This window comes from Bemisia tabaci, chromosome 1, assembly GCF_918797505.1.
Source record: "Bemisia tabaci chromosome 1, PGI_BMITA_v3".
In the NCBI taxonomy this organism is placed as follows: domain Eukaryota; kingdom Metazoa; phylum Arthropoda; class Insecta; order Hemiptera; family Aleyrodidae; genus Bemisia; species Bemisia tabaci.
This window is the reverse complement of record NC_092793.1, coordinates 25,705,290-25,719,053: the sequence shown is the minus strand read 5'-3', so window position 1 is coordinate 25,719,053 and position 13,764 is coordinate 25,705,290. Positions and strand designations below refer to the sequence as shown.

Here is a 13,764-nt window from a genome sequence, read left to right as displayed (position 1 = left end):
TATTCTCAGAAAATCTTAAACTATTTTTACTAGACTCAGGAGACATTTTTGTGCAATTTTCATGTCAAAATACTAACAGAAGTTGAAAAGGCTCTCTATCAGTGTATTTTAGTGAAATTTACACAATGTTTTTTGAGTATTTTTACTTTTAGTGGATGCATATTTTTGTGTATACTTTGCGGTTTGAAAACATCTAGCTCTTTACGATTTGATATGCTCGTATATCTGTATAGAAGCACCATTTTAAAGAGGCATCACCCATACCATCGAAGATGACATTCGCCGTAAGCATAGTTCAGCATTCGTCTACCGCGCGGCGCGGCGTGGAAATTTCATCGATTATGGGTCGCCGTGACAGATTTATGAGCGCGTTTCAAATTTCACTGCATCGAAAATGCAAGTCAAATTCGATGAAATGAGCGCCGAGGTCCAGTCTGGGCAGCAGGGGCAATTAAGATCGTGGTCGCAATCTAACTCGATTCACCATCAGCTTCGATTCTCCTCAGTATAACGTATAAACCCTATGCGCTCTGATTTTATTATGTGCTCTGGAATTTTCTATTTATTGCAGGGGACAATAGCTAGGAAAAGTCCCGAGCGGTTTAGTTCGAATTTGTCCCAGTTAAGGGCGTAAAGTTGCTTCATAATCGGGTTTCGTGCCCTGTCTGGACTTGGCAGATTATAATTTTAAATAGCTTTCCCGGAAACCACGTTTTTTTCATCCAAACACTTCTGACTGCTCTAACTTTTGTTTAGTTTGATCAAGTTTGGTTTTTTTATCCAAAAATGTTTTTGGAAAATCCCTTCCTCTTCTCGTATCATGAACTTATTTTTGAGTTTTTTTGGTTGAGTATTTTTGAGTTTATTTTTGAGTCTTCTTTTCGTGCACGGTCACGTTTAAAAAAAAACCAAACTTTTTCAAAATTACCTAATCAAATATAATGTACATCCCATCGTCCGCTGCTATTATTTTCTATGACCTCTAACTTTCCACTGAAATGTTAACATCCAAATTCAACTGTCGCCAATCTAGCCTTCAATGAGAGGTCGGGTCCTCTGAAATATATTGTCCCAAGTTGGTAATAAGATTCTAACCTCACAATTCTATTTTTCATTTGAGGTGATAAATGTCAGCAAAATTCGTGAATCCTAACCTGATCCTAACTTACGAAAATTTCTTCAGAACTTCTGCTCAATGAAGAACAATCGGCGATCCATCGATCCGCGAGGTATCGATGGTTGCCTAGCGCGCCGGGCGCCGGGCAGTGCACCACCAATAAACAATTAATAGCCGTTGGAAATGAGCGCCACCCCCGCACCGCGCCATGCTGGCCGACGATTTATTAGCCGCGAGGCCCGGAGCGTATTTGTTGGTGCATAAATTACACATGCGATGAACTGTGGAATCTGTTTGCCATTTGTATCGTGTATCGGGCGGCCACCGTACGGCTCTGTTATAATCGCACTGCCGAAATGCGATAATAGCCGCTCCCCTCCCCCCCTCCACGCTCCTATTTAAAATATCGCTCCGCATTCGCGTTCGGGTCTCATTTGCGTTGCTTCCTGCTTTTTACTCTGCTCCAGGCTCTGGGCTACCCTTTTTTTCCTCTAGAAAAGTTTGATTCTGTCACAGAATTTTCACACAACACAAATATTCTATTACAATCCTCAGTTTGTAAATTAGGTCTCCCAAAAGTCCTGTCATCAACTCCCGAATTAGCAAACAAATAAGGAAGAGAGAATTGTCTTAAAATGCTTATGAACCACCAATACTTGCGACCAACAATTCTGGCGATTATTAATCTCCTGCAATTTGAAGAAATAAAAAACTTCTTACACGAAATACTTCTTCTTACTTCTTCTAACTTCTTCATCCAACCTACTCCTCTTAAATCCTACCCTGAAGAACTATTATCCTGTCTATCCATTCATCTATTCATCTATGCATCTATTCATCCGTCCTTCCGTCCATTCGTCCATCCATCCATCCGTCCACCCGACCATCCGTCCATCCGACCATCCGACCACCCGACCATCCATCCATCCCTATTTATTGAGGTGGCGAGTTCTAGTACCGCTCGGGAAATGTTCTCCCATTCCTAGACAAAAATGAAACGATAAAATCTCCTTACAACAAATGTAAGTAAGAATTTATAACGTTCGGGAGAAATCCAACCAACCATTGACAATAAGTAGACTAATGAACGATAAGACCACGAAGTGCCGCGCCGTTGTTTGTGACTTTCGTCATAGCCGCGTTAGGAACGCCAGAGCGCCTTAAATTGGTTTGATATGCAAAACGGGCAACTCTTGAGCACGATTAGATGCATCTTGGAGCTGCTGTTAGTATGACGTCATCACAGTCGGTGCGTCACGTCAGAGCTCGGGTATTACAAGATCCTAACCTAGGAGAGTCCTGAAAAGTGCATAATCGCAGTTATCTCTATGAAGATGTCACACGGTTTTCGCACACCGAGAAAAGATTTCAATCCTACCTACCGCTTGACGCTGTTCTGTACTAGCCGGCCGGCCTATTTGGTACATGTAGCCGTGATTCCAATTTGGAATCACTGCTACATGTTCATGCCGTCATCGAACTTTTTCTACAATTCACGGTTGGAAAGTAAAAGGTTTAAGGTTTAGTTTGGTTCAACGAACCGAAGAATACGGCTAACACTGTATCACGGCTAATCAATTGACTAACTGATTTATTTCTCAGTGTAGAAAAGTAGAAATTTTGATTTTATAACTCACTATGGGTTATAATGATTCTGTCTCTCCATCATGTACGTTTTTATTAAACACTTATTTTTCTTGGGGAAAAAAAAAAAAAAATGCCTAAAGACCTTCAGGTTTTTTCAAGGTTAAGAGCTTGGCACATGTCTCTTAGTTTGCGGAGGTTTTCAATGGAACCTAGGGTGTTTAGAGAGTCTGAAAATCGGGAGACCTAATATAATTCGAGAAATACTCTGATTGCCGAAAATACCTTTATTTTAGTTTTATTATAAATCCTTTTAATTCAATTTATCCTCACACAGTTTCCTTTAGCATCAATACATCCAGCTGCAGGTGAAGCGCCTGATTTAACGTTTTATCGATTGTCTCACGTGCCGTTAAAATGAAGGATCGCTGTGTTGCCAATTTGAAAGAGTTTATCACCACTGCGGTCCCCAGACCGTGCTTGAACGAGGTTCTCTCAGCTACACTGCATCGGAATCAATCTAAATTAAAACCCGAACTTGGTTTATCTCCCGTGTAACCCCGAAGTCCCTAGGCATACTCGGATTCCAGGGCTCATGAGGTAATGAATATGATAGGTTTACAAATGGACCAATTTATCTCTGACTCGGACAACGAACAACCCGTGGTGCATTGCCGCGTGCTGGGATACAAGCCACATGCTCAATTGAGATGCATTTAAATTGAAAGGACTTATCTCCTTCGTAACATGTGCCCTGAAATGAATTTACTCATATGGGTCTCAGGGCTCAAGTCATAACGGATATGATTTCTTTTTATTGAAATGCGTAGAATTGATCCACATATTTGTGCATGCTCCGTAATTTATTATCCGAGTCCATAGCGATAAACGCATTTTCGGGAATCATTTCTGGCCCTCCTCCCTTCTCCTGCTCTCCCCTGCGGGCGTTTTTTATAGCCCGCTCGGAAAAAAATAAACACCCGAAGGTCCCGCGAGCATTCAGTCAGGATTGATCGTCGATAAATTTCAGCTGCGACCACGGTTTGTTTTACTTTGCCCCCGCCAGGGTTTACGCAAAGTGTAACCGCGCGCTCCCGTAACCGAAAAAAAGAAGCGCTGGTGTATCTGCGTTGCCACTAGATTGCCGAGGCAAGAGGAATATGTTCCCTAGCAATGTCTTTACAAAGTTACTTAACGTAGTACTTTAAAAATATGATTTTAGCACTCACTAGGAACCCTTTATGAATTTAATCCACTTGTTGGTACTTCTTCTTTTCCTTGTTTTTTCTTTAACATGAAAATATTGCTGAGAGCGTTACGGTCGGTTCAAAATTGTTGACATTTTTCCCACAACCATTATGGGAAGTACCACTGGAGCAACTTTTAAATGTTGACAAAAATGTTATCCTCTGTCAGTATGAAGACGTAAAAACGTAAATTCTTGGGAAGAATTACGGTCAGGAGAAACCTTGAAGTCCGGGAAAAATCAGCAGTAAAAACAAAATGTCCCAAAAGCGAGGGAAAAATTGCACTCATAAAAGTGGCAAATTGTCAAGCGTTTCGGCACATTGTTAAATCTCGTTTCCTTGCTGGGTGGCAAAATCTCCAGATTTCATCCTAAATTTCAATGGCCACCCTGTTGCTTTAAGTATCATGATTATTCCACATTCTGCTGTTACATTTGCTGTTTGGACAATTGCTCACTAGATAGCGTGCTAACCTGCTAGCCGCTTGCCCAATCTCGGTTTGGTTTTATAGACTCCTTCTTAAATTCTGATTGGACGTAACTAGTGTTGCGTCAAACAGCATAACTCCAAGAGGAAAAATTATGCTCATATGAGCTTTTCCCTCAATAGTGAGAATGCACCGCGAAATGCAGTGTAATGACGGCACCCTTGCTAGGATCATATTATCATTACCTTGTACTTGATTTTACAACCTATTTTACGATGTTTTACAAATATTGCGTGAAACTTCACTACAATATTGGTAAAAAAATATCACAATTGGGTGCAAATAAGACGTCAAAACAATGAGGCCATAACATGACACTCAGGAATCATTGTCCCTCCTGTCGCGAGTAGTCTTCGGATTATCACAGATTGTATTCGAATTTATTCTTTCCTCTCCGTTTCCAAAATTTCCCATGACCTACTTCCTGTCGAGGAGGTCGGGACAAACAGGCAGAATAGGGATAGTTTTAAGACATATTCCCAAGATTAGTAGGGAAACTTTTGGAACAATCGCTTGATTGTCACATCACAAGTTTCGGGCGTTGAAAAGAGAAGTTCCAGACAGCACAGTTTCTTCGGGAGAGACATGCACCGAACTTCCATCTCGATCGGCTAGAGCTTCGGCTTCTCCGGCTCAAACTTTTTATGCAGATACTTCATCGATTTCTCCAGTACGTAATGTGCTCGAATCATTATGCGAAAACTTGTGTTTTAATGAAACGGATATCAGGCGAACACGTACGTATGCACGTATGTAGATCATAAGAATAGTACTATGTAGTCTTCGTTGTTTCAAGACGCGAACAGTGTACACAATGAATAAACCATGATGTTGAGGATTCTTTGGTGAGCAAGGGGAACTCTCGTCGTAGTTTCACTTTTTAGTCATGCCACAGAGCTCATGCTTTGAAACATAAGTTTAACAGAATATTTGCTTTTAATCGTTTCATTTCACACCTCTCGTTTTTTGTGTCATATACTTGGTTTCAGGATTAGGTCGGTTTTGGTCTTGATTAAATGATTTTGCATCAGAAGTAGACAGGGCCGGATTTAGGGGGTGGCCACATAGGCCGCGGCCCATGGCGGCAAATTTAGGGGGCGGGAAATTTTGCAATTTGTTTAAATGTAGGTATAAAAAAATCGGATTTAGAAAAAAAATTACAAACGAGAAAAGGCAACAAAAGCTTTCATTTCCTGAGATTACAATAATTTCTAATTTTGCTGTCTTTTGGTGATACAAGAGACAGCACCTTTATTTAGTCAAGTTGAGAGAGAAATCAAACACGCATGGAGCGGCGTGGCGCAGAGAGCAATATTGACGAGGACTCGTGATGAAAAAAGAAGCCCTCGGTGCGGCTGTTGGCATGTAACACATATTAGCGCCTACAAGACTGAATGAATACTTCACGCATTGCGTCAAACACAGTGCCGGTCAGCAGCGGTCGGCGGGAAAAGCATAGCGCCTACAAGACTGCAGGAATACTTCAAGCATTGCGCCAAACACAGTCCGGTCAGCGCGGCGATGCGGCGGAAGTTAAAATTATTAAACCACATTTATGTTTGTTCTTTCCTAATTTTTTCGTTCATTTCTCATAAGTGGAAGGCCTTGTCCACATAGAGATAGGTTTACGGAATTTAAACGAAAAGTTCCGTGAACTTTTGCTGGGTAGTGATGACAGTGCTTTCGCAAAAAATGTGTCCGACACGAGTAAATGCGTTTTGTGCATCTCTCCCTCTTCGGCACGTTCGCTTGATGGTTTTTATTGACGTTTCAAAACGAATGAGAAGGGGGCGGCAAAATACAGGCGGCCCATGGGCGGCAAATAGGTGAAGCCGGCCCTGGAAGTAGACATCAAACACTGTCTTCCAGTGTCAAGAAAAGGAGTATTATTGTGTTGATGGGTTTGCTAATTGTGAGACGATCGTGTATCACTACAGATTAAAGATAATTTTCCACAAAGGAAAATCTTCATTCCGGAAAGAAAGAATTGACTTTTCTTTCGAATTTACGGTTTTTGAGGCAAGAGAAACGGATCCTTCTGCGCGAGTATTCAACGTATAGTCATTTCTGATCTGACTCCTTTATCATTTGTTTAATTTTTCGAGGTTAAGTGGATGTGCTACTTTCGTAATTTTCCCTAAAATTTCTTAATTTGTCTGTGCCAATAAGTCCGTCCTAAAAGTCGAAGACTCTCTTTCTTAAATCTACCAGGCCTCCTGTATGAGGATATGTTTGAGACCTCTCCGAAGTGTTTGTGTTGTCGCATTTAAAAAGAAATCATAACGTCTGATTCTAACGATGCTATTTTTTGTCTGTTGTTTATTGTAGTGCCTCCAAATATAATTGACGAGAAGTCGAGCTCTGACGTCACAGTGCGGGAGGGAGAAGACGCAACTCTGGCATGCCGAGCCGAAGGACACCCTTTGCCACGGATAACGTGGCGAAGAGAGGATGGCTCCTCCATACTCATGAAAAATAACGGCAAGGAATTAATGAAAGGTAACTCGAATAAAATACCATTTCAGGATCTGCTTAATCTTTATCCCAGGTTGTGACATCCATGAGCCGATTTGTCTTAAATCCTCCATTATTGGGACTCTAATGCGGTGTTCGAAACTCACAGGCGCCAACGCGCCAAATGCGCCTAAAAATGAAGGCTCTGCGCCGACGTGGCCCCTAAAAATTGCCCCCTGAAAATCTGGATTTTCACAGGAAGTCATATAGAGAAAGAAAAACTTTATTTGAATTGAAAAAACTCAGAATTTTCAGCACTACAAGTTAAAGCTTGCTTCTTCTATTCTTCACGATTTCATTCTTAGTGCTTTTGTCAGCCCCAAGTTACAGCTACATACTAGTCCTATTACGAAAACATCTTGCGTCTAACTTTTTACTAAATGCGCCGTAATATATAGGCAAAAAGTCAATTTGGCCCCTAAAAAATCTTCAATGGCGCCTAAAAACCGGGCTTAATGCGCCACATGGCACCTAAAACTCAAGGAGAGTTTCGAACTCTGCTCTAATGTTAAATTCTTGAAACGTGCGAAATGTTTTAAACGTACGTTTACATTTTATATCTGTCAATTATTTTGAGTTATATTGCCAGGAACGGTATTCCCTTTACAATCACATCAATCCCCGATTATCATCCCTTATTTTAAACGGAGGACCAGTAATGCATTTTTTCCTTTTAAATATCAGAATTTCCAGGTGGTAAAAATAGGTGAAAAAAGTGGCACAATCTTGCAACTTTGAAATGCTCTTGGTTCCTTTTTGCAACATGCAATCTAAGTATACCTGTACGGCTGTCTTCTCCCTGCAAAGGTCCTCCAAATTGAATGAAGGACTCAGCTTGAAATTAATTCCTCGTGATTATTGGAGTTAGGCCTTGCATCGTTTTATTTACAACTCCCTTGACCTATATATTTGCTCTTGGAAACTTTATCTAGGAAATCAGGAGGCGGAGCCACACCGGTAGATTACCTCTCGGAGGCGAAAGTTTCGGAATCCGCTCGTGACCAGCCGGGGAAAAATATTTTTATCGTCCAATAAAGGGACAAAACGCACGCACATAAAACACAAAAGCACTAAAGCACTCCGCCGGTGCGAGACTTTTTATAATCTAAGATCGGCTTCAGTTTTAATAACAATCGCGCGGAAAGAATGTGGATTCGGACGACTCGAACAAAGGATTAACCGGATTATAAGCACACTCTGGAGGAGAAAGTTCGGTGTAATTAAAACTTCGGACAGCGTTGCCGCATTGAAGGCGCGGTTTTTCGTCAACCCCTGAGTCTGAACGGAGGATTCCGAGGGCGATGAGCGAAATTCTCGAACAGCTGGATGGCGCGAATTGGGCCTCGAGCGATTGTTTCTTGGCTTTGCGGTGTGTTGATAGTTTTATTTTGTCGTGCCCCGTGGAACGTTGTCGAAGGAGGGGTTCTAGGGTGGGGGCTCAAGCGGTGGGGAAGTAAGTGTCGGGCTCTTTCATTTCGTCTTGCTCACAACCGGAGGCCTTTTAGAGTCTTTCCGCGTCACTTCAGAAATTATTGACAGTCGCTCACAAGACTATTTCACAATTGGACCGCGTTGAGCAGAAAGGAACCAAGCCACATCAGCTATTTAGTCCAGGCAAATAAGCCATGAAAGGGGCTATAGCCTGCAAAAATCCCGGGTAGCAATGTTTTCATCGATTCCTATGTAATTTTTGACGCTGAATCCGAATTTCAACTTTGCGCCATTAAATTCGGACCGGAAAGTTGCCAAATTTGGCAAAAATGGCCTAAAATCGGCCTTTTTTCCGGATTATGGCCTGTAACTTGCCAAAAATTGATCTGACGATAAAATTAGTTATTTTCAGAAATAAAGCTCGTTAAATTTCCTACAAATCAGTTCCTATACACTTTTTTGCTCAGGGCAAAATTAAGCGCGCTGGCGGGCTCCGAACTTTGTAAAATGTGCGAAAATTGCGCATACTGTAATGTGTTGGGTTATCCTTATTATTTACATCAATTCATTACACTAAGTGTAAATTTTATCATCTGCACTTAATTTGTCCAGAAATTACTCGTCGGACGATTAAAACAGGAGACATCGGGCAAAAACCGCGAAAAACACAATTTTCGCACATTTTACAAAGTTCGGAGCCCGCCAGCGCGCTTAATTTTGCCCTGAGCAAAAAAGTGTATAGGAACTGATTTGTAGGAAATTTAACGAGCTTTATTTCTGAAAATAACTAATTTTATCGTCAGATCAATTTTTGGCAAGTTACAGGCCATAATCCGGAAAAAAGGCCGATTTCAGGCCATTTTTGCCAAATTAGGCAACTTTCCGGTCCGAATTTAATGGCGCAAAGTTGAAATTCGGATTCAGCGTCAAAAATTACATAGGAATCGATGAAAACATTGCTACCCGGGATTTTTGCAAAAACCGCAAAAAAACGCGATTTTCGTTCATTTTTCGAAGTTCGGTGCCCGTCAGCGCGCTTAGTTTTGCCTTGAGCAAAAAAGTGTATAGAAACTTTTTTATGGGAAATTTAACGAACTTTTTTTTAAAACAACCAAATTGTCGTCAGATCAATTTTGGACGAGTCACAGGCCTTAACCCGCAAAAAACCAAATTTTCGCTCATTTTTCAAAGTTTGGAGCCCGCCAGCGCGCTTAATTTTGCCCTGAGCAAAAAAAGTGTATAGGAACTGATTTGTAGGAAATTTAACGAGCTTCATTTCTGAAAATAACTAATTTTATCGTCAGATCAATTTTTGGCAAGTTACAGGCCATAATCCGGAAAAAAGGCCGATTTTAGGCCATTTTTGCCAAATTTGGCAACTTTCCGGTCCGAATTTAATGGCGCAAAGTTGAAATTCGAATTCAGCGTCAAAAATTACATAGGAATCGATGAAAACATTGCTACCCGGGATTTTTGCAGGCTCTTTTCCTTGTTTGCCTGGACTAATTGGCAAATTCAACGAGGCGATTTAATTTTTTACAAAAGAAGGTTTGTGCGGATTCCTTTGAAAATTTCGGGGAATTTGCTCCGTACTATACAAAAAATTCACTGAAATTTGCACAAAAATCCGCACAACCGTTTTCATGGAAAAAATTAAATTGCCCAGTTAAATTTGGCAACAGCTGATGTGGCTTGGTTCCTTTCTGCTTAACGCGGTCCAATTGGGGACCGCGCTAAGCAGAGAGGAATCGAGCCGCATCATCTTTTGCCAAAATCGGGCACTTCAATTTTTTAAATGAAAACGGTTGTGTGGCTTTTTGTACAAATTTCAGCGAATTTTCTGCATAGTACGAACCAAATTCCATAACATTTTAAAAAAAAAATCCGTACAAACGTTCTCCTGCAAAAAATAAAATTGCTCAGTTAATTTTGGCAACAGCTGATGTGGCTTGGTTCCTCTCGGCTAAATTCGATCCAATTCGTGTCTCTTATGAGAGCATTATCCGTCAACTCTTCTTCCGGTTTTGTGCTAAACAAAAACTATATGGTGAAACTTCAAAAAGTCGCATTTTTCACGGCGTTTAAAAATGTCCTCTGGTAAATTGGTCGACTGTAAAATTAAAGAAGAGAAACAAAATACCATCAATCAAAACTGGTCAGGTCGGCCTAGTGGTTACGGCGTCCGGATCCAAGTCATCAGGACTCGGGTTCGAATTCCGGTTGTGGCGAAACCTTTTTGAAGAACTGACAAGTGTATCTGTAGAAACAGATTTAGTTCAACTTTGATCCCTGAAAATTTGAGAGCCTGGAGCGTGGATTTGTAGTTCGGGCAGCTTCACTAGGCTCTACCCAGTTTTCCAGGCAGTAAGGAACGAAACAAAACAAAATGTAATTTTGGGAGTTTCATTTTTTTTACGTGGTCTTTTTTACGGAAAATATGAAATTGTCTTATCTGTTTAAAACTGACAAGTCTGGTTAATTCGAGATTAGTCCGGATGGTGGAAAATGAAAAAAGAAACCGTGCCGGAAAGGAACGGAGAACATCTTGCATTCTGAAAACGTTGCAAAGCTGTGATGATTCTTGAAAATTGGCAACACTGCTTTTTCTCCATTAAAACGTATGTAAACAGTCGATTGCTGAAGCAGACTGCCTCATCTACAATCGAAATTTTTGATGAATTTGAATGGAGCAAAATCAATGTTGTAAACTAGAGAGCAGCATCACTGATGTATTAAATGGAGCAAAATCAGTGTTGTAAACTGGGAAGCATCGTCACTAATGCGAAGTTTTTTTTTAGTCTTTCAGAACCGGAAATGAAAAATTTAGCATACATCGCAATTCGTCATTTCCGGGACTAAGAAACGTAACTTTATTCAAAGGTTGCTACATTGACCCAAACCATTTGATTTTTAAAAGAATGTACCCGACCCATTTTTTCACAAAATTTTTCTGATTCTTGCATGAGATCGGCAGAAAAATCAGAAAAATGTTCAGTTGTAAATTCATGAAATTCTCTCGCGGTGATAATGCAATTTGCAAGGAGAAAGGCGACATTGAAATGTTTTCACGTTCTCTCGCGATGGAGATGACGAACGAAAGCGACCATGGGGAGGACCTCCTTGTTATATTAAAAAATAAAAATTTTACAGGTATAGGCACGTTATTACCGATTATACTGTGTTACATGCTCATCACTGATTCTACATATTTCACTCTAATTCCTTGAAAATCAACCCGCGAAACAAAGGACGACTCACCAACGAGGCGACTGTTTTTTACCATCCCGGTTTCCCCTCGGTCATATTTTAAATTTCTCATTACGACCGCCGTCAGCTACTCAACGTTTCTATTCCAACTCGTCCAGGATTCCGACACAGCAACGGACTCGTTTTTCAAGTGCTTAATTGTAATCGGTTCCGCCCTCTTGGAGTTCGTCCCCCTCGCCCTTCCCACCCAACTCCACCCCCGCACCCCTGACGACGTCAAATAGAAGACGCAAGGAGGGCTTTATGTAAAGTGTTCAGTTTAATTATGGTGTATGTGCTTTCGCGTCTCCTCCAAGTCCTCTCCCCTTTCTCATCCATGGCTGAACTGAACGATTACTAGCTCCGCTGTGCTTAGCTCTTTGTTTGTCATTTATGACGCCTTCACTTTCTTTTCCTACCTGACAATGGCGCCCTTTGTACTGTCGACGTGGCGCGTAGCTCGTTATCGGTGTTGCCCTTTTGGCGCGGTGTCTAGGATCTGGAAAACCGCGGACTCCCGGGTTTATCAGCGGGGAAAAAATCAAGGATCTTGTTAGGAAACTGATGATAAAAGTCGAGAATTTTCTATATTTCTGTCCATACCATATTATATATGGAGTGCATTTTGCAATTTGGACCTATAAATTACTGCCCGGTTTAAAACCAACGTATGTGCCATTAGTTTCCCTATGCACATAAGTGTTTTTTCAGATGAGCCAGAATTTATAGGTCCAAATTGCAAAATGCAGTCCATATGATTTTTACAAGAGTTGAGCAAAGGCGTAACATCTGAGGAATAAAATGGTAAGGAGGCGTAGCCTCTAATCTTTTTCAACATTCGGTGGTCTGCATTAACGTGGCTATGAAATATTGTGATCGTCCTCGGAAAAATCGACCTAAGTCCTCTCCTCTTTGAGGCAAATTCAATGGATGGGATCTTGTGTGAAAGTCAAAAAATTGCTCTTAAAATATCGGTGGAAAACCCTCCCTAGTATCCGAGAGATCAGGTTCCGAAAAATTTCGTTTTTGTACCTCACGTGATTTGGCAGATTCCGAGGGGTGCAAAAACTGTCATCCAGTTGTGCGTTTCTTGCGATATTTTTCGTGACTTTCAGACGATTCCATGCTAGGACAATGCATATTCCGTGATTTAGGAGATTTTCACTGGTACTGACACGGCTATCCAGTTGTGCTTTTCGTGCGATATTTTTCGTGACTTTCAGACGACTCCATGCTAGGACAATGCATATTCCATGATTTAGGAGATTTCCACTGGTGCAAAAACTGCCATCCAGTTGTGAGTTTCGTGCGATATTTTTCGTGACTTTCAGACGACTCCATGCTAAGATCAATGCATATTCCGTGATTTCGGAGATTCCTACTGGTGCTGTGACGGCTATTCAGTTGTGTGTTTCTCACGAGATATTTTGTGACTTTTAACTAACTCGTTGTAAGGACGATGTTCCTCACGTGATTTTGCAGATTCTGAGGGGTGCAAAAACTGCCATCCAGTCGTGAGTTTCGCGCGAATTTTTTGTGACTTAAATCAACTGCATGCTGAGACGGTGTATTTAACATGATTTTAAAGATTCCCAACGGCGCAAAAACTAATTCAGTCGTGAGTTTCGCGCGAAATTTTTTGTGACTATAAACGACTGCATGCTAAACGATGTGTTTTAATTGATTTTGAAGGTTCTTACTGGTGGTGCTCCGGTTGTGCGTTTCGCATGAGATAATTTGTGACTGTTAAACGACTTTTTGCAAGGACGATGTATTCTACGTGATCTTAAGCATCCCCAGGGCCAGGGGAGGAAAAACTGCCATCCGGTCGTTAGTTACGCGATTTTTCTTTGTGCTTTTTAACGACTGCATGATGAGACAATGTATTTTAATTGATTTTGGAGATTCCTACTGGTGGCGAAACGGTCATCCAGTTGTGCGTTTCTCACGAGATATTTTGCGACTTATCGTCTTAGCATCCAGTCGTATAAATCACAAACAATATCGCGCGAAACTCACGACTGGATGGCAGATTTTGCACCCCTCGGAATCTGCAACATCACGTGAGGTACATAGTCCTTGCAAGGAGTCGTTTGAAAGTCGCAAAATATCTCGTGAGCAACGCACAACTGGATGAC

General features: G+C 41.2%; 1 protein-coding gene across 5 annotated transcripts in view; it reads left to right on the top strand.

Moving 5' to 3' along the window:
• The window catches only part of LOC109041282 (lachesin), a 300,747-nt gene that overhangs the window by 169,232 nt on the left and 117,751 nt on the right, over positions 1 to 13,764 (top strand). For all 5 annotated transcript variants that reach the window (XM_072298655.1, XM_072298643.1, XM_019057573.2 and 2 more), the window contains one exon: positions 6,764 to 6,934. In XM_072298655.1, the coding sequence (XP_072154756.1) occupies positions 6,764 to 6,934 (171 nt within the window). The remainder of the gene's footprint in view (positions 1 to 6,763; positions 6,935 to 13,764) is intronic.